Source organism: Babylonia areolata, chromosome 19, assembly GCF_041734735.1.
Source record: "Babylonia areolata isolate BAREFJ2019XMU chromosome 19, ASM4173473v1, whole genome shotgun sequence".
NCBI classification, from domain to species: domain Eukaryota; kingdom Metazoa; phylum Mollusca; class Gastropoda; order Neogastropoda; family Buccinidae; genus Babylonia; species Babylonia areolata.
The window spans coordinates 29,483,201-29,507,087 of record NC_134894.1 but is presented as its reverse complement, the minus strand read 5'-3'; the positions used below and the strand labels follow the sequence as shown (position 1 = coordinate 29,507,087).

The 23,887-nt window shown below is 42.3% G+C and overlaps 2 protein-coding genes across 4 annotated transcripts in view; one reads left to right on the top strand and one right to left on the bottom strand.

Moving 5' to 3' along the window:
• Positions 1 to 1,491: 1,491 nt before the first annotated feature.
• LOC143293606 (cytochrome c) lies at positions 1,492 to 7,385 on the top strand. Its single transcript, XM_076604686.1, has 3 exons — positions 1,492 to 1,606; positions 4,446 to 4,644; positions 6,953 to 7,385. The coding sequence occupies exons 2-3, from the start codon at positions 4,464 to 4,466 to the stop codon at positions 7,096 to 7,098; spliced, it is 327 nt and encodes a 108-aa protein (XP_076460801.1). The 5' UTR covers positions 1,492 to 1,606; positions 4,446 to 4,463; the 3' UTR covers positions 7,099 to 7,385.
• A 150-nt stretch (positions 7,386 to 7,535) lies between these two features.
• LOC143293604 (uncharacterized) overlaps positions 7,536 to 23,887 on the bottom strand; it is a 31,579-nt gene continuing 15,227 nt past the window's right edge. For all 3 annotated transcript variants that reach the window (XM_076604682.1, XM_076604683.1, XM_076604684.1), the window contains 5 exons: positions 19,682 to 21,951; positions 19,178 to 19,239; positions 14,083 to 14,475; positions 13,194 to 13,304; positions 7,536 to 10,400 (listed from right to left, as the gene is read on the bottom strand). In XM_076604682.1, coding sequence (XP_076460797.1) covers positions 9,084 to 10,400; positions 13,194 to 13,304; positions 14,083 to 14,475; positions 19,178 to 19,239; positions 19,682 to 21,951 — 4,153 coding nt within the window. In that variant the 3' untranslated portion in view covers positions 7,536 to 9,083. The remainder of the gene's footprint in view (positions 10,401 to 13,193; positions 13,305 to 14,082; positions 14,476 to 19,177; positions 19,240 to 19,681; positions 21,952 to 23,887) is intronic.

Genomic DNA, 23,887 nt, shown 5'->3' with positions numbered 1-23,887 from the left:
TGGTTTTTTGTTTGTTTGTTTGCTTTTTTGTTTGTTTGTTTGTTCAAGTTTTCATATAGGTATAGTTTCCTTTCAGTGCGGCTTTGTGTTTACTAAGTAGACAAAACTAACTTGAGGTACCGGTACTGATTTATTTCTCAGTGTCCAGTATTGAATAACCAAATAGCCGTTAGTATCTGTGTCGGCGAACACGGTTCCGTGTCAGTTTTCTCATCAGTCACCGACCGGCTGTGCATGTGCTGGTCGCGGCCATTATCGCTGTGATGATTACATGTCCGAAAATGGAAGTAAGAACGACTGAGGAGTTTATTTATTTATTTTTTATTTATTTTTATTTTTCTATTTCTTCAGTTTCAGTCTCAGTCCGATTTTCAGTCATTGATCTTGATTTACTGTACTGATGCATATGCCTCAAGCTGTTGAGACGCGCTCATCAGCATTCACGGCTGGCTTAAGTTCAGTGTGTGTTCTCGGCAGTCAGTCAGTGTGTCACTGAGAGGAAATTTACATGATGTTTGTTGTTTGTTGTTATATCAGGTTTTTTGTCTCATTTGCTGGAGTTCCAGTCAGGCAACGAACTCTGGCAAAAGGCGCTCGATTTTGCAGCTGAACAGAAACTACTTGAAAAACTCAGCGGTTTACGAACAATACATTAACAAGGTACCGAATAACAAGTAGGCATATTTCACAGAATTTAGTACCGTCACGGTGGCTGATAATAAAACTCTTTTAATTCCCAGATTTTCCAGCGAAAAAAAGTTAACTGTTGCCCCCAGTATTCAAGTTCCTCCGATTTGTACCCTTGCGATTAGTTCCTCTTCTTCAGTTTTAGGTCAAGCAAAGAAAAAGTGAATCGAGTGCTTAAGATGCTCGAGCTTTCTCGAGGGCGTCATGCGTGAAAACTTCGGGAAAATACACCGAGAAGCAGGAATTGTGTGTGTGTGTGTGTGTGTGTGTGTGTGTGTGTGTGTAAACAGCTGTTTGTCGAGCCAAGCTCCCTTGTTGAAAAACTGAAAATGGCAGGGTAGAGATACATGTAATATATTCAACAAGGTATCAAGGAAGAAATTTCTGGAAAGTCCTGCTGACGTCAAGGAGTGACGAAATCTCATGTGTGACTCGTAAATTCATAAGAAATATTCCTTCATTTCACTCAATGATATGCATTGAATATCGCCTTTGTCTTTTACGAAACAAAACTTCGGTCATGCGTAAAGAGCCTGTGTTTTCGTAATTATTCATTTGACTTTTGTAACGTGTCATCGTGTATTTTCGTACTCTGCCGGCAATTGGATTAGTTCATAATTCGGTGTGTACAGGTTAAAAAAGTCTTTAACATGGAAAATTTGTTTCAGTTGTATGTTTACTTTAACAAGTAGCGTGTGAAATAAATGTAATAACAGAAACGACGAAGGCATATCTTGAATCGTACGTTTATTGCAACAGACATATATTTATATATCAGTTGTACGATCATCCCTTCACATTGTAAAATGGACTCGCTTAAAGCTGTACGACATTGACGTCATCGATTGCGAGGGCATTGCTGGGACGATCCCTTCCGGTTGGCAATTCAAGAGCAGTCTAGCCGTGCGGCGTGAAAATAGTAAGTTGGGGCTTTGATTATTTTGTCTTAGGTCAATGAAGGAATGTATCTTACTCGCGTTAAAATTAAACCAGTCATATAAATGTAAACGGCATTTGTCTGTATATGTCTGCTGGTAGCGAAAGTCATTTAGTTTTCTCTTGTCTTCATTCCCTATTCAGCTTGCCCTTGTCACATGTGCCTTGTCCTTGCGCCCCGGTTTTTTCGCACGTACTCGATTTCACAGTCAAGATCATTCTGTTGAACTGAAGACGCCGACAACACTGCATTTCAGTGTCTGTCTATTGTAGCCGGCTTGGTCGTATGACTTTCCTTTACCGAGATTTACTTTAGAATTTTGACAGATTCCCTTTTCCAGGGGATTGTGATAGGTTCTTTGAGTTTGACATTCGACGCATTTGCCAATACTTATTGAAGTGTGCACATGTTATAAGATCTTTGTCTTTACCATTTTTACTTTGTTACCTTACCAACTTTTAGCCATGAGAGCTGGGTGCATGCGAGTTAAAACGTGTCTTGAGAAAACTAAGATGGTTTCTGGTATTTTTACAATGTCTGTCCAGGTGGAACATTACTAAATACTTGACCTGAACTGTTGATTGATTGAACTAAGTTGACCTATGTTTTAGTAATTCTAAGGTATTAGTGGAGCAGAAACAGGAGATTATCCCATGAACGTGGTTTACATAAGTTAAAAAAGAAAAAAAAAGTTGGCCAATACTGACATGTAACACTAGCAGGCAATAGATTGAAATGGTCTAGACTAGAGAGAGCATATGTGGAAAAAGTCATAGTAAGTTATGGCATTGATTTCTTTGTCTTAAACTTGAATCGATAAGGAAGGTAACCCATGTGCTTTAAATTTGTCTGTCATGAAAATGACATAGGTCTGTTTATAATGATAGGCTTTTAGTTTTCTTTTATCCTCATTTTCTATTCAGCTTGCCCTTGGCACATGTGTGTTGCCCCAGTGCCCACGTTCTTTCACACATACTTCTATTTCACTGCCGGTCAAGATCATCCTGTGGAACATTGCATTCCAGTATATTTGTGTGTAATAGTAGCATACTGGTTAATATGACTGTTGTTTACCGAGATTTACTTAAGAATTTTGACATATTCCTGTTTCCCAGGGATTGTGATTGGTTCTTTGACATTTAGCTCATATGCAGACAAAAGCTGATTCAATAAGTACGCACATGTCATAAGATCTGTCTTTGCCATTTTTTCTTAGTTACCTTACCAGCTTTTAGCCATGAGATATTTAGATTGAGTTGGGGAATGCTGCTGGGTAAATGAGATTTTACTGTGTTCTCTCAACATTTTGGTGAATTTTTGCTTTGAGTTTTCTCACAAATACGGTTTACATTAGTTGTTTATTATTTGACTGGCACTGACATAGATATAAGATAATATAGATGATATTGGTCAAGGGCAGAGCATGTGAGGAAAAGTGAAAGGGATAAAGTAATCGTAAATGGTCCAAAAAGTACAAAAATAGGTCACAGAGTCAGGGGACATTGGGACATGGAAATAAAGGTCATTGGGAAAAAAAAAAAAATTGCAGGTGTCAAAGTAATAGAATCAGTTGCATTATTGTTGATTTTGAGCTTCAGCCATCTGACTGTTCTAGACTATGTATGCATAAAGCAGTGTTTCTTTGTTTTGCAAAATTTCCAGTTAAATGAATGTCTTATAATTTATAGACTGTTGAATTTTAATTTCATCAAATTCATGGCATGTGATCAATTAAGAATTTACTTAAAAGCTGTCGTTTCCTTGAAAAAATGTTTCCAGACGCTGGCAGATGCAAAGTGGGCTCAGATTTAACTTTTTAGAGTCAAAGGGCACCTTGTACTATATTTGGGAGTGAGTTTCTCAGTTTGAAAGATTTCTACAATCCATACTTTAAAAAGAAGAAAAAAAGCTTCTTGAATAGGGCACTCAAGATGAAGGCTTAGCATGCCTGAAAGTCAAGCAGCTTTTGTGTTCACATGTTACAGGGCACTTTGATTTAACTTCCTAAGGCCACTCCAGCTACTGAAACACTGAATATAATTTATAAAATCTGTTTGTTAGAAAATACATTTATTCATTTGTAACTTCGTTTTTTTTTTTTTTTTGCTGTCTGTGACTCACACACTCACATAGTGCATGCAAGTGGGCTTTTTGTGTGCACGAGTCCTATGGCTGTTTTTACCCCCGCCATGAAGGATGTTATACTGTTTTTTTTTGGGGGGGGGGGGGGGGGGGGGGGGTTAAAATTGTAACTGACAGTTTACTTTTAATAGGATAAAAGATTAAAACAGTTGATTTGAGCTTGAACTTAAAGTATATTGATCAATTTGATGACAAAGTTGAATTTTGAGCATTAAACAAAATAACAATGTGGTATGCGAGACCGCATTTTCTTTGTTATTTTAGCAATAACTTCTTTTCAGTACTATGCAGTTTCTAGGCTTTTCAGATGTTATTGGGAGGAAAAAAGGAAAGTAATACCTTTCAAACATCTTTCTCCTTTTTTTTTTCTTTTAAAAGAAAATATTGCCATTTTTTGCTATTTAGTTGGCCAGTTTTGAAGAGAAAATCTCAGCTGCTCCTGGTTATTCTAAGTGGTGCATATTGACATTTTGATCAGCTGCTTACTTGCTTTCCCCATTTTCAAAGCACAAACAAGATATTGCTCTAAAATGGTATGGGATATTGAGAATGTATTAGTTTTGTGCATACCATTGAGTGATTTACCATTGACCTGTGATATTTATTGCTATTTGTAAAAATGTGTATATTCTTTGTGATAATGTGACATGTGATAATGATATATTTTTCTGTCAAACAGACTGGTTGACAAGAAGCCATGGATGTACCAGCAGGAAATGCCGAGAAGGGCAAGAAGATCTTTGTCCAGAGGTGTGCCCAGTGCCACACTGTTGAAGCTGGAGGCAAACACAAGACTGGCCCTAATCTGAACGGCCTGATTGGACGCAAGACTGGGCAGTCTCCAGGATTCTCCTACACGGATGCCAACAAGAGCAAAGGTAACTTGTATTTACTTTTTAACTAAGCTTTTATGACTTGGATTAGTGGAAAGCATGAACTGATTAAGTTGCAAAATGTGTGTATAGCTTAATAGAACTGATTGTGGTATTAAGATTGTAAGTCAAGAAGTCTGGGATTGTTTCAAACATAAGTGCTATGCATAGCCGTCATCAGTTCATTTCATGCACTTACCTTAACCCTTTCACTGCCAGGAAAATAAGATTTAAGTGAAATCTATTTGCCAGGGTTTTTTTCACAAAAAAACGGGTATAAATTTTCTAAAAAAATTCTGTGCTCTTTGTTATTGGAGAAAGACCCATAAAAGTATATATTTTCTGAAAGGGAAATAAATAAAGAATACAAAACACATGATGTTTTCCCATTTTATGCCTTTTAAGTGACATGCTGTTGTTTTGAAATTAGTGTTTTGTTTTTTGTCACATTTTCAACTTGTTCATTACAAACATTAGTCTGGTAATTTGCACAAAAATATCATTTTCTGGACAAATGGATATCTGCACACACAAAATCATACTAGAACCACCACAATATAAAAACACTGAAAAAGAAATAGATGCATTGTGACTTATGCAAGTGATAATATGGATGTGAGGCCACGCCCCCTCAGTCTCCACCCCCCTCCTCTTCACCCCTCTCACACCGTCACTTCATCAGACCGCGTTGGCTGAGTGCCAAGAAAATAGCTCATACGGTGCCCTGCTAAAAATTCGGTGACCTGTCGTCTGCTAGAGTTGAACAGCCTGCATCACTCACTATTATTTGTATCTTGGCCACTCTTTTGATTGCTCCCTTTATTTTCTATTAAATCGTCCTATAAATGTTCACCACTGTCTTCTCCTTCGAATTTATGCTCCAATTCTTTCTGAGCATCAGCTAAAGAAAGTAATCTTGGTTGATTTAGTTCGCCACGATCGCATGTCTTGAGCACGGAGTCAGTCCGACATTTTGTTGAGCGAGCGAGGAGAGGAGCCAGGCAAAGACTGCGGCCAGTAACCCAACCAAAACGTTCAAATAAAGGACTGCCTTATGATGCAAATGGTGTTTCTAGCTATGAATAGAATCCAGAAAGATTCCCCAAGCTAAAGCTACCAGCATTTTTGTCAGCGAACTGAATGCAAAGCAGGGAAAAGTCAGAATATTTCGATGACGAGTTATCTCGTCATTGTGGCAGCGAAGCATACATGCTTGCCATGACGAGTTATCTCGTCATGCAGGCAGCCTAGGGGTTAAATGGAGGTGTATTTGGCCTGGCATTGTTTTGTAGTTTTAACTTAAGGAATACAACAGTGGAATGCACTTAACATTTTATTTTTCAACTTGTACAGAAGTAGCTATAGTTATGTAGCATGTCAAGAAATTGTTAGATTTAGGACAGGACAGTTGCTAACAACTGGTCTCCCATGAGGAATTTGAATTGTGGAGCATGTCAAGTGTTGCCTTTTCAGTTTTCTTCACTGTGCACTTGTCTCACAGAATCATCTATTAATGTTTCCTCAGACATTGTACGCCCTTTATTGACCTGAACAAAAATGAAATCTGTTGATCAGCAAAGTGTTTGGTATGACAGAATTTAGACACAGAATGTTGGTGCAGTGTGTTTTCAGATAGTAAAAATATAAAAGTTTTTTTGTTTTTTTTTAAATCCAAAAAAATCATTAAACCACAGTGAAATGTCTATCATCACTTTTTCCAAACCTTGGAAAAATCATAGATTGTCAGTATTTTGGCTTACAATCCAGCTGACCACCAAAATAGATAGAAATACTAAATAGTATTGTTTTTGGGCGACAGCAGACATGAAATGGAGCTCCTGAAGGATCTTTTTGTAAAGCATGATAATTTCTGATATGGGAGCCTCACTGAATTCCTAAAATCAGTTACCTGGGCTTTCATCTAGCCTAACATTAAACAGCCCCATGTGACACAGGAACTTTTTGAAGACAGCATGTATTAATCATGATTAATTGAATGAGCATATGAAATTGGCACACTTGGTGTCAGAAGATTAAGTAAAATCTTAACCATTTATCACACTATTCACAGATTGTATTGTCACAGTTATGAACCCTTAAAACCTTTTTTTTTCTTTTCAGTTTTTAAGTTTCGGGACTGTTGTTCATCATGCTTACTCTTGAACAAATATTTGGATGCAACATTTTAAATGGAGTTTATCACTTTTTGTTGTTACAAATAGAATGGTGTGAATTTTATACAGTACAAAATATTCATATTATATTCATAATATTCATAAAGTGATTTGTTCTTTCTTTTATTTTGTCCTTTCAGGAATTGTTTGGGGAAAGGACACCCTTTTTACCTACTTGGAGAACCCCAAAAAATACATCCCTGGAACAAAAATGGTCTTCGCAGGTCTGAAGAAGAAGAATGAGCGTGCGGACCTCATCGCCTACCTGGAGGAGTCAACAAAATAATGACCATGACCATTAGTATAGTACATTGACTCAGTGTGACATTTTACATTATTGTAGGTGGCTCAAAAAGCGTTTCATCAAGGGAAAGAAAGAGTTCTGATTTCAAACTCTTTCTGGTTACTGAGTGATCAAGTAATTAGCCTTCGCTTTGCCCATATTGAAATCATTTGTGCTCCCAATATGACAAGAGTGTTTAAGTTTTTGAGAGGCAAAGTGGGTTTTTAAAAGGTGGTTATTAGTGGAACTGAGTGTATGGTTGGTAATAAATTATTGGAAAAACAAAATAATGTTACCATTGCTGTCATGAATGGAAATCAAGAAGAAAATGGAGAGTGACTGAGGATGTGTGCATGTGTAACATCTTTCATACCTTCTCTCTAGTCTCTGGTGTGACCTGGACCTGCTCATCCTACTCCCCTCAGACCCCTACCTCCAACACAGCTGTATCAGGCTCTCCTTGTCATTGATCACATGCTGACAATCCACAAGAAGAGAATGTACTGCTGATAATTGTGATGTATTACTCTTTGTCACAATAGATTTCTCTCTGAGAAGTTCGAGCTGTTCTTCCCAGCAAAAGCGCATTGCTATAAAGAGCACTACTCCTTTTTTCGTCTATTTTTCTGCATGCAACCTGTGCAGCTTTATTTGTGTTCCTGTGAAAGTGGATTTTTTCTACTTAAGTTAGCCATGGACCTCCTTGTTCTTGCCTTGGGTTCAGAAATATATCAGTCCTGAAGACATGATAGAGTGTATCAGTTCTTGTAAATATGCAGCAGTAAATAATACTGTTGTTTGTGCAACGGATGAAAGACTAATACCCTCTTGAGAGTCAAAATAAAACTGCCATGTAAACAGTGTGTAAATGACACTGACATGAAAATGATTTAAAGGATATAAACACACCTGATAATACAGATGCCCTCTGAAAAAGACCTTGTTACAACAACCGAATTCGTGATTTGATGCATCGTGAACAGAAATACAACCATCTAAAGCACACCCCAAACCAACACTTCAATGTGCACAAACACATGCATGCACACACACTGATCAAGAAGTCATCTTCAAAGCTTACGTTGTTCCTGTGGAGAGTTTCGTTTTGACAAAAGGAACAATTTTACAGTAACAAATTTACTCACACCATATTTACATTTGTATTCCGATTTATTCTAGAAGTCTTGTTTGTCACACAACAAGCTTGGAAGCTTGAAATACACTTTCAAACACAAATGATACAGAATTTGATTTGGAAATTTGTTAGAAGTGGAAATCGAACAACCTTAAACCACCAGGATCGTGCACACACACTTCACTCAGAAAATGTTAATGGGTCATGTTTCTTAATGTCCAGCCAGCCACAGAGGGTATTTCAGAGCTGAAAACCATTCCTGGGACAGGTAAATAAACCAAACCTCAAGATCATAACTGAACCATTTCACACTTTTTATTGGCATTAATCTATACCAAATGCATGATTTTTCTTAGACTTTTTGTTATGCATGCACATGTCAATACATGGCACAAACCATACAGATCATACTAAGTTAACTTTTCCACACAAGAAAATGACTCGATCAAAATAAATGTCCCATAATATGCTGACATTATATACAATATGATGTACTATTTGATATAAACCTATTATATACAATGTGATGTGCTATTTGATGTAAACCTTTTTGACATAGGGTTACAGTGAAAAATTTTATAATCATCAACCACAATCCATGACCTGGTTTCAATATAAAGGAAATATATATATAATCATTAACCATAATCCATGAACCAACTGCTCTAACAGAGATGTTATGTTTTGTTCTTTTTCTTTTTATGTTCTTTCTTTTTAAAGATTAAAAACAATAAAGGCATATTTTACTGTCATATAAAATCAGAACAAAATATGAAACGGCCCACTGCACAGGACGTTTTCTTTTCTATCCATTCTCTAGTGTGATGATAAAGTCAATGCATACAACTCACAATCAGTATCTTGGCCAGTATTCACTGTTGTTAGGTCCTCTATAGTGATACCCTGGTCCACCTCTAGGGGGTGGTGGTTCTCCTCTAGGGGGGAATGGTCCACCTCTTGGAGGGGGAACACCTCTAGGGGGTGGTACACCTCTTGGGAGAGATTCAAAAGGAGGCCTGTGGAAGGGTGGGGGTTGGCTTGGAGGCAGAGGACCTCCTGGGGATCTGGTGTTTGGTGGGGGTCTGCCTGAAGGAGGTCTAGTGTCAGGGGGTTTGTCAGCTCCTGATCCACTCGCTGGACCAAAGGCTGTTCCATCTCTTTGCTGAGGACCCCTTCCTGGCTGAACACAAGTAGGAGGCCCCCCTTGTGACTGGTTTGCCCGTGTGAAAATAGCATGAGGGAGGATAGGTTTGGTGTTTGCCGATCCTGTGGTTTTGATCTTCTGTCCGAGAGGTCGGTCAAAGATGTTGCCACTGTTGATGTCCTCGTCCTCAGCCTTCTCTTGCTCACGGTATTTTCGCTGCTGAGGCGACTCTGTTGGCATTGGTGCGTCTGACAGAGGAGACTTCAAAAGGCCTGCCCCTGCTTGTTTTGTTTGTGTGTGTGAGGACATGTTGCCTTGCGCTGGTGCTTTTCCTTGTGTTGGCGCAGCATTTATACGCAAAGATGGAGGTTGTGCAGTGGACCCCGAAACAGACCTGTGCTGGCTCCCTTGTGGTGCTCTTCCTTGTTCACTGGATGTTGCTGAGGGTTTTCTTGATCGACCTTGTAGCTTTGCTGTTCCTCCTTCTGATGACCTCCCTTCTGGGTGTGGTGACGTATGTTGTGAGTGTTTTCCTGTCAATGTGTTCTTTCTTTCATCATATCTTCTTGACAGGGACTTTGAATTCTTACCTTCTGCTGGATGAGGAGGGTGTCTGTGATCTTCAGAGGCTGTTTCTTTTGAAAGTGAGTGCCTCCCTTTAAGTTGCTTTTCTCTGGATGTTCCCTCTTGTGTTTCCTGGTCAACGCGACTTTCTGGCCCACTCCTCCCATGCTCATGCCGAGTATGCCTACTGGTTGAGGCAGGTTGATTCAGAGACGGATTTCTGTACTGGCTTTGTTCAGATGGACAAGCTCTCCACTCTTTGGTTTCCCGAGAACGCCGCTTTGTTGCACATTGTTGGGAGGGACTGTGTGACCATTCCTTTGTTTCCTGGAGATGTTGCTTAGGTGTGCTTTGTTGAGATGGACTGCTGGACCACTTCTTGGCTTCCAGAGGATGCTGCTTTGTTGCCTGCCCCTGTCTCCCAGCATCACCTTGGGGCTCACCTGGCTGACTTGTGTGTCCCTGCACAGACAAAGTCTTGAAAATTCAAAATGAATTTATTAGGTTCAATATAAGTTTCTGAATGAATACAAACCCTCCATGTGCATATGTATCCCCCCCACACACACAAACATGAACAGACACTCAACATTTACCTCATGAACATTATACCAGATTCTGTACATTTTGTTTGCTTGGATTTTTTTGTCTGTTTGTTTTTTGTGTGTTGTGTTTTGTTTTTTTTTTTTGGGGGGGGGCGTATCTGTATTTTCCATATTCAAGTGGTACTGAGGCTGAGTTAGAAAGTGATCACAAATGAATCACATATTGACCCATGAAATTTCTTTAAAAATTTCTAAACAGTACAAAAAAAGGAAGACAAGTGGGACAGAAGCATAAGTGTTTCATGTTCATAACATTGTAATATATGATGATGAAAGAAGGTGGTGACGCTGCTGCTATAGAAATCTGCTCATATATACTACTCTATACTTTCTTTCACAATGTCTGTCTCTGCATCAACCAGTTACTCTTAGAGTAACAGACACCTGGAGTCAGGAAATCAGATTAACACCCTCAATAAGCATCTATAAAGTGGAAGGATGCTCAGCTGTGATGTTCCTATTTTCCCATCTGAGCCAAAACCACACTCATCTTGAGATAGGAGCTGCCCTCAGGCTGAAAAATCCTACAATAACGAAGTATCAGACTCAGTCTGAGATGTCTGGTCTGTCATCAATGAGCTCCCCAATTGGTAAATTCCTACAACTGCCTACCCTGTTTCCCCCAACTCACCATATAACACACCCCTCCCTCCACCCCGCTCCATTCCTGTCAAATACTTTAATTTCTGAAAAAAAGTGAATGATAACGTTTAAATTTGGAAATAAATACTTTGACTAGATGTCTACAATCACCAGTATATGTGATGGGACATTCAGTGGAATTCATTCCTTCTTCCTATCATCAATAAAAACAACACTAAAATGTCAATTTTGGTTTGGGGTGGTCGTTCTTTTTCTTATTTATGGTGAAGAAATGTCCCTAAAATGTTAGCTTCTGGCTTTTTACAGTGTCATAATGCAGAATCGCAGACAACCCAGGTTATGAACAGTGTGTGTGTGCTTTCTTTGTCTGCCTGCATCCTGACTCAGCTGACACTGGCTTCAGGTGCAACTAACAGTAGTCATTATATCTTCAGATCCACCTTTCCCCATATTTTGCCCAAGTGAACAAATTCATAAGAAAGAAGAGTGAAACTGTTATGCCCCAGTGCTTCTATCTGCTGCATTGATAGTAAGATAACTACAGCTACAGAAAAGATGTGATTCACTGACACACATTATCCAGATCTGTTCCAGAGATAGGAAGATAATGATGGATATAGAACAGATGTGGTTCACTGACACACATAATCAAGATAAGAATCTTACTGTCCATAATGTTGTATGCTAAAGAACAGAAATGGTTCAAGAGATCAGAAGGTAACAAGGACAACAGAATATATTTGGTTCACCGACACACAATCCAGATACAGAATCTTAACATTCCAGAGATAGGAACAAAGGAAGATAACTGCTACAGAACAGACTCGGTTTACAGACACACATAATCCAGCTACAGAATCCATACTGATGCAGAGATAAGATAATGAGGGCAAGAGAACACATTTGTTTCACTGACTTACATAATCCAGATGATTACAGAATCTTACTGTTGCACAGATAAGATAATGAGGTCAAGTGAACAGACTTGTTTCACTGACATACATAATCCACATACAGAATCTTACTGTTGCACAGATCAGATAATGAGGTCAAGAGAACAGACTTGTTTCACTGACATACATAATCTACATACAGAATCTTACTGCTGCACAGATAAGATAATGAGGTCAAGAGAACAGACTTGTTTCACTGACCTACATAATCCACATACAGAATCTTACTGTTGCACAGATAAGATAATGAGGTCAAGAGAACAGACTTGTTTCACTGACATACATGATCCACATACAGAATTTTAGTGTTATAGAGATAAGATAATGAGGTCAAGTGAACAGACTTGTTTCACTGACATACATGATCCACATACAGAATCTTACTGTTGCACAGATAAGATAATGAGGTCAAGTGAACAGACTTGTTTCACTGACATACATGATCCACATACAGAATCTTACTGCTGCACAGATAAGATAATGAGGTCAAGAGAACAGACTTGTTTCACTGACATACACGATCCACATACAGAATTTTAGTGTTATAGAGATAAGATAATGAGGTCAAGTGAACAGACTTGTTTCACTGACATACATGATCCACATACAGAATCTTACTGTTGCACAGATAAGATAATGAGGTCAAGAGAACAGACTTGTTTCACTGACATACATGATCCACATACAGAATCTTACTGTTGCACAGATAAGATAATGAGGTCAAGAGAACGGACTTGTTTCACTGACATACATGATCCACATACAGAATTTTAGTGTTGCAGAGATAGGAAGATAATGTGGGTTACACAACAGACTTTGTTCACTGACATATCCAGGAAAGAATCTTACTGTTCCAGAGACAGAAAGAAAATGAGGGCTACAGAACAGACTTGCGTCACTGATACACATAATCCAGATAAAGAATCTTAATGTTAGAGAGATAAGAAGACAATGATGGCTACAGAAAAGACTTGGTTTGTTCTCACAAATAAAGAACCTAACTGTTGCAGAGAAAGGAAGGTACTGAGGGCTACAGACCCGATGTGGTCCACTGACACATAATCCAGACAAAAGAAACTGAAGTGGCCCCTCACCTTGGGGTCTGACATAGACTTCAAGTGGTACTTCAACAGCGCCGACGTCAGAGCCTTGGACACATGCAGCGCCATGGCCGCATCATCCTCACTGGAGATCAAATTGTTGGTCTGAAACACATTAAGTGCTCATAGGAATTAACCTACATGACTGCAAGCATGTTAAAAAAAAACCCCGAAGGTTTGGGCTAAAGGAACACTGGGTTTTTACAGCCAGAAGGATAAAGGTTAAAGGTCCCATAGCCTTTTATGGCTGTCAGGGCTGTGAACTCATGAGCACTGTATCCAGGGCGTTGCCACATTCTCTTCTTCCACCTTTTTTACATTCCCTGAGTGAAGTGAGGCACTCACTCACACCTGGGAGGAGAAAGGAAAATCAGAGGAAAGTGCCTTTCCCAAGAAAACCAACATGCTGAAACAAGACCTCAAGCATTCCAATGAACACAGCATCAAAGTCCAACATCTAACTGATTCTGCCATGGCATGTAACCAAGACAAAAAACAGTCACTATCAGTATCCACAGAGAATCAATATTACTTTACTCTGAGAAAATAGTTCAAAGATCTACTGAAACAATTACTAAATTGTAGCCACGAAAGGGTCACACAACTTCATCTCATCAGGCCATGATTATTTTAACTAACTAAATAAATAAAAACACACCTATCAACAAACAAAAAAACAAACAAAAAATCACCTGGGAACAGATAAACAAAGATATATACATAGGTAGGTAAACATACATGACTAAATAAATAGATGAATAAATGAGTAAACAAAATGCAAAAATATATTAATATATAAACTGGGGGGCAATCAAGCACACACCCCTGGAACACTCACAAATGGACAAAACTGAACAACACACTCTGAACACACAGCTCTCACCAAGGACTCCAACAAGAGGCTGGCATAGTCGGCCTTGCCTTTCCCTTCACCGGACTCTCTTTTCCCTTCACTGGACTCTGGCTGCTGAGCTTCCGACGGAGCTGGTGGGGCTTGGGCTGTGGGTTGGGCCGGTTGCTTGGCTTGTTCTGTACCGTGCGCAGGAGGCTGGCTGGTTGGCTGGGCAGCAGCAGCAGAACGGGATGTTGGTTGCACCGGCTGGGCCACAGGTGTCATAGGTGGAGCCGAGTTTCTGTCAGCTTGGCTGATTGCAGACGTGGTGGGTTCAAGCCTGGGGCCTTTGCTTCCCTGTGGTGGGGGGCTGGCAGAGCTGGAGGTGGCTGGTCTAGCCTGCTTGGCTGGTATTTCCCCTTTCTCTGTGAATGGCCTTCGTTTCTGACATGGAAAAAAAAAAGGCAAAAAAAAAAGGCAGTGAATCATTCTGAACATAATATGCACACAAAAGCAACTGAATGTCACTTCCCAAAAATAAGCAGTGTTGCTTTTCGTATTGTTCTGTGAAGGTGATTGCTAATTTTTACCAATGCTTCTTTAAAAATGATAGAGAAAAGAAAAGGAAAATCAGAATAACTGTAAAAAAAAAATTAAAAAAAAAAAAATTACTGTGATAATAAAGCACATGCCCAAGCAAAATTAAGATAGCCCCCATCCTCCCAATTCCTCTTGACCATGAGTGGTGCTCTGAACGTAAGGATTTCAGATAAACCATGGACACAAAAGGCAAACTTTCTTGAAAATACAAGCAGAGACACACAAAATCTGTCATCAGAAAGAAAATTCTAAAATCAGCACTGCTTCAATCAATTTTAGCAGTTGGCATGCTTGTGGTTCGTCCGTCGGGGTCGACGAGGACCATCTAGTCATCCTGGGGGTGGGTGGGTTGGGCTCTGTGGGTGCACAGACGACTGGTCAGGCTAATCCGCGCCCAGAAGGTTCTGTCTGCGTTGCTCTGCTGCAGCGATTCTGTTGGCCTCACAAGATTTGGCGCCTTTGTGGACAGCTGAACACCACTTTGGTCTGTCCATTGCATTCAGCTCCCATGTGTTGTGGCTGATGTTGAAGGCCTTCAGAGAAGCTTTCAGAGTGTCTTTGAAGCGCTTCTTTTGGCCTCCATGGGAGCGCTTGCCATGTTGGAGTTCGCCGTACAGCTGGGTACAGCGCAGCTGGGCCTGCATCAAGATGGTGTAGATGCTGGGCAAGTTTGCACGAGTGAGCAACTCTGTGTCAGGGATCTTCTCTTGCCACTTTATGCCGAGAAGTTTTCTGAGGCTGGTGGTGTGGAAGTGGTTCAGCTTTTTGGCGTGGCATTTGTAGACCGTCCATGATTCACATCCATAGAACAGTGTGGTGAGAACTATGGCCTTGTATACTTTGAGCTTCGTCTCCAGGGTGATGCCTCTCCTGTTCCAAATGTTCTTATGGAGTCTGCCGAGGGCAGCGCTGGCTTTGGTGAGTCTGGCATTCACCTTGTCGTCGATGACAACTGTGCGAAAGAGTGTACTGCCCAGGTATGTGAACTTGTCCACCGCGTTCAGTCGTTGCCCGTTGATGAAGACGTTTGGTTCAACGTAAGGCTTTCCTGGAGCTGGCTGGTGCATCACCTCAGTCTTCTTTGTGCTGATTGTGAGGCCAAAGTTGTCACAGGCAGCAGAGAACTTGTCGACACTGTGTTGCATGTCAGCTTCGGAGGCAGCGTTGAGAGCGCAGTCATCAGCAAACAGGAAGTCGTTGACAGTGTCTGTCCTCACCCTGGTTTTTGCTTGAAGCCTCCTGAGGTTGAAGAGTGAGCCATCTGTGCAGTACCTGATGCCAATGCCTACGTCAACGTCTCTGAAGGCAACTGTCAGCATGGCTGAAAACATGAGACTGAACAGGGTGGGGGCAAGAACACACCCTTGCTTGACTCCGTTGGAGACAGGGAATGGTTCTGAAGTCTCTTCATTGTCTTGGACTCGGGCCAGCATCCCATCGTGTAGTTGTCGTATGATGGTGATGAAGTTTCTGGGACATCCATACTTCGCCATGATTCTCCAAAGGCCATCTCTGCTAACAGTATCGATGGCCTTGGTCAGATCGACATAGGTGGAGTAAAGGTCGGCGTTCTGTTCCTGACACTTCTCCTGGAGCTGCCTGGCAGCAAACACTATGTTGATAGTCCCGCGTTTCCGGAAGCCACACTGGCTCTCTGGTAGGAGACCTTGCTGAAGGTGCGCTATGAGACAGCTGAGTAGCACTCTGGCCAGAGTCTTGTCTGCGACAGACAGCAGGGATATTCCACAATGGTTGTCACAGGCCTGACGATTTCCTTTGCGCTTGTACAGGTGTATGATGGAAGCGTCTTTGAAGTCCTGTGGAACTGCCTCATGCTGCCAGATACGCTGGAACAGCTGATGAAGCTTCTCAGTCAGTGCCATACCACCTTCTTTGTAGACCTCAGCTGGAATGGAGTCTGAGCCAGGGGCTTTGCCATTGGATAGCAGATGGATAGCTTTCTGGGTCTCCTCCAAAGTTGGAATGGCATCCAACAACTCACTGACTGGCACCTGGGGGAGTCGGTCGATGGCTTCATCATTGGTGGTGGAAGGGCGGTTCAGTACGCTGTCAAAGTGTTCAGCCCATCTCTCAAGGATCCCGTCCTTGTCAGTGTTCAGGGTAGAACCATCAGCACTGAGGAGTGGAGCAGATCCAGAGGTGGTGGGACCGTAGACTTCTTTCAGGCCGTTATAGAAGTTCTTCATGTCGTTCCTGTCTGCAAAGCCCTGGATCTCATCAGATTTGTTGCTCAACCAGGAATCCTGCATTTGCTGCAGCTTCAGCTGGATGGTGCTGCGTGCGCTCTTCAGTATGTCTTTCTTTGACTGTGACTTGGGATCTTCAATGTGGGCTCTGTAGGCTTGGCGTTTGTCTTCTAAAAGCTGCTTGATCTCAGTGCAGTTCTCATTAAACTAGTCTTTGTGCTTCCTGACAGAAGGCCCCAGGCACTCCATGGCAGTGTTGTACACCGTCTCATGCAGTGCGCCCCATGCTGCCTCCATATTCTGGTTGTCCAGCACGGTGGACTCAAGGCGTCCCTCCAGGGTGTCAGCAAAGCTCTGCTTGATGTTGCCTAGCTCCAGCTTGTTGACATTCAGGCGTTTGGGTGCTTTCATGCCCTGAGGCAGTCTCTTGGGCTGGATGTGGAGGTTGAGCTTGGAGACGATAAGGCAGTGGTCTGTCCAGCACTCGGTGCCGCACATGGCCCTCGTGACTCATACGTCCTGCCTGTCCCTCTTCCTGACGATGACAAAGTCGATGAGATGCCAATGCCCAGAGCGAGGATGCATCCATGACATCCTGTTATGGGTAGGGAGGCAGAAGATGGTGTTTGTGATAAGAAGGTCGTGCTCGGCACATGTCTGGAGAAGTAGTTGGCCATTGCTGTTACAGTTACCAATCCCATGCTTCCCAATCACGCCTTCCCAGGAGGTGCTGTCACAACCAACTCTCGCGTTAAAGTCACCAAGAATGATGAGCTTGTCTGCGTTGGGAACAGTGGTGATGACAGCGTTCAGGTCCTCGTAGAACTTGTCCTTGATCTCATCCGGGTTGGTCATGGTGGGCGCGTAGGCGCTGACAATGGTGGTAAACTTCTTCCCGTTGCATATAGGGAGTTTCATCGTCATCAGGCGATCGTTCACTCCTTTTGGGGGACCAGCCAGCTTGCCAACGAGGGTTGTCTTCACTGCAAAGCCAACTCCAGCCTCACGTCTCTTCTCAGGTCCGCGACCACTCCAAAAGAAGGTGTAGCCTGCGCCTCGCTCACAGAGTTCGCCTTCTTCTGCCAGTCTGGTCTCACTTAAGGCAGCGATGTCGATGTTGTCCCTGGCTAATTCACTCGCAATGAGTGCTGTGCATCTCTGTGGTCTGGTTGAGTCGCCTCTGTCCAGAAGCGTACGCACGTTCCATGTGGCAATGGTCAATGGGGTGCTCCTTGTTTTCTTCTTTCTTTCCTTTGTGTGTCGACCACTTGAGTAGGGTCCCCGTCAGCCACGGTATGCTGACTAGGGTGGTGTGGAGCAGGCAATGTTTAGGGCACCTTTTCTAGCCCCTTCCTCATGCCATGGAGGTGAGCAGTGCTGTCCTGAAGACGGCTGCTCAGTCGCTCAGGGGGCTGCCGATCTCCACCGCTGCTCCAGTCGGTGAAAAACGACCCTATGGCCTGAGCTGCCTGTGTGCAGGTCCACGGCTACGACTGCCAGTGTACCCACACCTGTCGCTTCTTCGTCGCTCACCTGTCGCCACAGGGCGAGGGGAAAATGATGGTATGGGATGAAGGATGACTGATGACTTGCGCGTTGACTTTGTTTATAGTGAGGAGGAGTTGCGCACCGTCGACCTCACTCTCTTGTCCGAGACCGTCTGTATCCAGTGGCAAGACGAGGTCAAGACGACTGGAGATGGAAACGGATGCAGTGGATGACCAGAATGTCCTATGTGCCTCATCCTGCCCTCAGCACTCCACAGTGCTCTGCTGCAACTGCCTTCCTCTCCGTTGAACCATGAAGGTTTCTTCCGCAGAGTCCGCCGGATCCAGTCTTCACATGTTTGGGTAGACAAACCCTAACTCACCGAGGGTTTGAGACCCGTCAGCTACCCTCACCTAGTTTAGCCAGCCTGTCAAAGCTGTTGCCCGGGGATTGGGCGCTGCCACATGCTAGCAGCTTCTAGGACCCATAGGTGAGAGCTGGGTGCTGGTGGGGACCAACAGAGGATGAACCACTCCCAGAAGAGCGTGACAAGCCACCCCTCTAGAGGTACTACCCCTCCCGTGCACCCCCTAACCCATACAAGAACTGGATTGCATGGCAAGTCAGAAAATTGTTCCTTCTTACAATCTGAGTAAGAATGAAAAAAACATAAAGCAAACCTCTTCTGTCTGGGTTTGGGTGATTACCATTTAACTGTAAAGAAACTGGGAATAATAAAACGCAAACCAATACACTTCTGCTTTTAGTTCACAAGCAATCTGAATGTAAGTTGATATCAATATTAGCCACAGAAACTCTGACTGATTCAATGATGCATTTCAAGTGCTCACCCGACCAGGCCAATGCTTCTCTCTGTGGTCTGAAGAGATGGCAGATGGATCTTGTGGCTCTTCTGTAACACAAACATACATGCGCACACATTACACACACAAACACACACACACACACACACACGCACACACACACACACACACACACACACACACACACGCACACACACACACACACACACAAAACACACACGATTCAGGTTCAAGTAAAAATAAAAATTTAAGTTTTGAGAAAACTGGTTTCCTTTATATATCATTCACACTGCACTTGTGCATGTTTAATATGTGTATATGATTAGTGCTGCAATACTACACCATGGCTAGAACTAGAAATTATACTAATAGCTGTCACATCAAATGCTCATAATTGCTATCAGCACACGAGTAAAACAAACAACTACACACACACACTACATATATATATATATATACATATATACAAACACAGATGTGCAATATTCACACAGATTATCGGTGCTATCAGCAGTTACCACCAGTACCAACCTTGTGAATAATTGTAAGGCTGATGATGATGGCGCCAACGTTCCTGGAAGAGATTCCGCTGCACTAACTGGCATTCGTCTTCCCATTCTGGATGAGACAGCGGCTGCCTTTGCTCAGGATCAGTTTTTCGTCTCCCAAAGTCAACAATATGTTTACTTCCGTAACTCTCTGTGTGTTCTCTTTCACGACTACCAGCACTGTCATCAAGCTGACCAGCCTGCACAACCTCCATCTTCTCTGGCCTTTGAATAGAGCTCCACGGGTCTTTATGCTTCTCCTTTTTATGCTTCTTACGTCGTCGTTTTCTGCTGCCCTCTGATGAATCACTGCTTGATGATGATGATGAAGATGATGATGACAAGGATGAAGAGGAGCTAGATCGCTTGTCACGCTTTCTGTCTGACTTTTTATGTTTCCGAGATTTCCTCTTGTGTTCAGCCTCCCTCTTTGGAGTAGGATCCTGAAAGCGAAGGCTTGCCTCTTCATATGACATCCCTGACTGCACCAACTCTTCAATAAGACTTTGGCGAGCTTGTTCCCTGGAGATTCCTCTTTTCTCATACTCCTGCAACAGACATTCCTTGGCTTCTTCCATAGAAATGTCCCCATCTCCAGCACTCCTTGATGAACGCTTCCCCTCTAAGTCATCAGGTCTCTGCAGTTCACGATCAACAGTAGGTGTGTTTCTGCTGGCAACTTGCTGCTGCTGTTCATCATCAACAGAGAAGGAATCTTTTGGTGATTCAGGCCATCGCTGCTCTCGACCCACTGATGGGAATCTTTCTGGATAAGCAGATGTGTCCTGTTCACGAGCAGGTGTGTATCTTTTCCTTTCATCCTCTAAAGTTTGCCTCTCAGTTATTTGTACAGCAGAAGGTGTGTTTCTGCTGGCAGCTTGCCGCTGCTTCTCACCATCAGCAGAGGAGTCTTTTGATACTTCAGGCCAGCGCTGCTCTCGACCCATTGATGGAAATCTTTCTGGATAAGCAAGTGTGTCCTGCTCACGAGCTGGTGTGTATCTTTTCCTTTCATCCTCTGAAGTTTGCCTCTGGATCTTTTGTACTCGCATTATGGCCTCTTGGGTAGACACCCCCTGCCGTCGAAGAATCAATATGACCTTGTTTTCAGCCTCTTCTTTCGACAACCCTTGATCTAAGTAACTTTCGTACAATCTTTTTTCAGCAATATCGTCCAAAACATTTTCTCTTTTCAATTCACTGTTTCTTTCTGCCAATCCCTTCTTTCCATACTCATGAAAAGATTTGAGCCTGTTCTCCTCAGCCAAAGCTCTGTGCCGAGCTTCATCAGACGGAATTCCATGCCTCTCAAACTCATTGATGAGCCGAGTACGGGCGTGACCCTCCATGATCCTGACTCTGGCTTCAAGAGGTGTGAGGCCCTGTCGTTCAAAGTCCTCAAACAGCTTGTTCCTTTCCTCCTCCACAATCACTTTCCACTTGGCTTCCTGGATAGACAGGCCCTGCCTCACGCATTCCCGCATCAGCTGCACCCTGTTCTCTGCTGCCAGCATGCGTTTCTGGGCCTCTTCCAGAGACAGCCCTTCTCGCATGTACTCTCTCAGCTTCCGCTGCCGAATCTCCTGCTTGATGACACGCTGGTATGCCACATTGTAAGGGATGCCAATGCGTTCATATTCTTCGAACATTAGGTTTCGCAATTCCTCTGGGGAGATCCCTATTTGTGGGTAATAGAAATTGTGCCTCTCATACTGCTGCATGCGTCTTCGTTTTTCTTCCTCACTGACACGTGGCCTCGACAAGGGAGCATGATCTCTTGGAGGAGGTGGGGGATACTTCTCTGCCCTCATGGCAGGATCAAAGTAAGGATCACTGACCCTGTAATCTCTGCCCACCCCAAACCCTGGAGCACTTTCCCTTCTCCTTCCCTCGTCTCTGTAAGGGTCAACCTCTCTAAACTCCCTGTCCCTACCAGACTGAAAATCCCTGGCGGTCCTCCAGTCTGTGTCTTGCTTGTCATGGAAATCCCTGTCTCCTGAAGCAGCATCATCATGCCAAGGTTTTCTCAGATCCTGTTCCTTGAACTGGTCCCTGCTTCCGTAGTCCTGGTCTTGGAAGACGGAGAGAGCTCTGCCTCCCCTGCGCAGCTCAAAGTCTCTGGGCCCTTGGAGGTCCTGGTCACAGACCACCTCTGAACTGCTGTCAGGTCCAGGGGAACCCTCCAGTCCCATCTCCCTGCGCCTCATGTCCTCCTTGTACCTGGCCACCACCACCTCGTGTGGCAAGTGTCGCCTGTGAGAAAATAAAACAAAATTAAACAAATCTTTATTTCACATGGGCAGTGGAGTTACCACAACTTCATTTTTGACTCACTTGTGTAAACAAAGTGAGTCTATGTTTTAACATGGTGTTCAGTTGTCTCTGTGTGTGTGTGTGTGTGTGTGTGTGTGTCCGTGGTAAACTTTAACACTGCCATTTTCTCTGCAAATACTTAGTCAGTTGACACCAAATTAGGCATAAAAATAGGAAACATTCAGTTCTTTCCAGTTATCTTGTTTAAAACAATATTGCACCTCTGGGATGGGCACAAAAAAATTAAAAAAAGAAGCCAAATTATATGCAAACTGCATTTACTGTTATATTTGTTTTTTTTTTATTCTCTAAACTTGGCACTTTGATCTGATATTCTGACACAACAACATTGTTATCATTTTTTTTTCGAACAGGAACTTCTTTTGCTAAGCATGGAAGCTATTTATTTTGCAAACGTTTTGGTGCAGATAGTAAAAAAGGGAAATTAATCTGTAATCAATGCTAGGGGACTTAATTTGCTTTGAACTGATCTTTCTCATCTTAAACATTACATTTTGAAATTATACTCAATACATAAAAAGCTTGTCTGTTTTACTCTCAGTGTACAGGGCTTTCACTATGTTCATTCGCCCAAGTGGTCTTTTTCGGAAAATACTAAAATCAATACGACGAGTGGACTTCATAGATCTATTGGCTGAGCCCTGAAGGTCATGGGCAAAAATCAATTGCGTACACATATTTATATACATTCAAAGCGCGTGCTCATATTCTTCGCGAACGCGCACGATGCCATTTTGTTTCAAGTTGTTGACCTGCCCGTTCAATCCTATATTCAATGGACAATACACGATAACATGTGATGGAAAGTTGGAGTAGGAGACCGTTAAAATATTTATTCAGAGAAAGATTTGTGGACGCCTCATCACTTACTGGATTATGCCCCAAACTGCCATAAAAATATCCACAGAATCAGTCGGAATTCACAGTTAAAAATAATAAACCATGTGAATTAATACCCTTGAACTGATGAAACGTAAAAATTTCCAGTCTTGACTTTTCTCAAAATGAAGTCCCTTTTCACTTCATAAGACGTTTAGAAGTACTTGTACTTGGCTCTACGTGTTACTAGTTTAACCCTTTCGCTGCCAGGAAAATAAGATTTAAGTGAAATCTATTTGCCAGGGTTTTTTCACAAAAAACGGGTATAAATTTTCAAAAAATTCTGTGCTCTTTGTTATTGGAGAAAGACCCATAAAAGTATATATTTTCTGAAAGGGAAATGAATAAAGAATACAAAACACATGATGTTTTCCCATTTTATGCATTTTAAGTGACATGCTGTTGTTTTGAAATCAGTGTTTTGTTTTTTGTCACATTTTCAACTTGTTCATTACAAACATTAGTCTGGTAATTTGTACAAAAATATCATTTTCTGGACAAATGGATATCTGCACACACAAAATCATACTAGAACAACCACAATATAAAAAAAACTGAAAAAGAAATAGATGCATTGTGACTTCTGCAAGTGATAATATGGATGTGAGGCCACGCCCCCTCAGTCTCCACCCCCATCCTCTTCACCCCTCTCACACCGTCACTTCATCAGACCGCGTTGGCTGAGTGCCAAGAAAATAGCTCATACGGTGTCCTGCTAAAAATTAGGTGACCTGTCGTCTGCTAGAGTTGAACAGCCTGCATCTCTCACTGATAGTTGTATCTTGGCCACTCTCTTGATTGCTCCCTTTATTTTCTATCAAATCGTCCTATAAATGTTCACCACTGTCTTCTCCTTCGAATTTATGCTCCAATTCTTTCTGAACATCAGCTAAAGAAAGTAATTTTGGCTGATTTAGTTCGTCACAATCGCATGCCTTGAACACGGAGTCAGTCCGACATTTTGTTGAGCGAGCGA

Bases quoted from the DNA above. Each gene is read 5' to 3' on its own strand.
- LOC143293606 (XM_076604686.1), top strand. From the start codon at position 4,464: ATGGATGTACCAGCAGGAAATGCCGAGAAGGGCAAGAAGATCTTTGTC. The intron at 4,645-6,952 runs GTAACTTGTATT...TTGTCCTTTCAG, and splicing joins GGATGCCAACAAGAGCAAAG to GAATTGTTTGGGGAAAGGAC.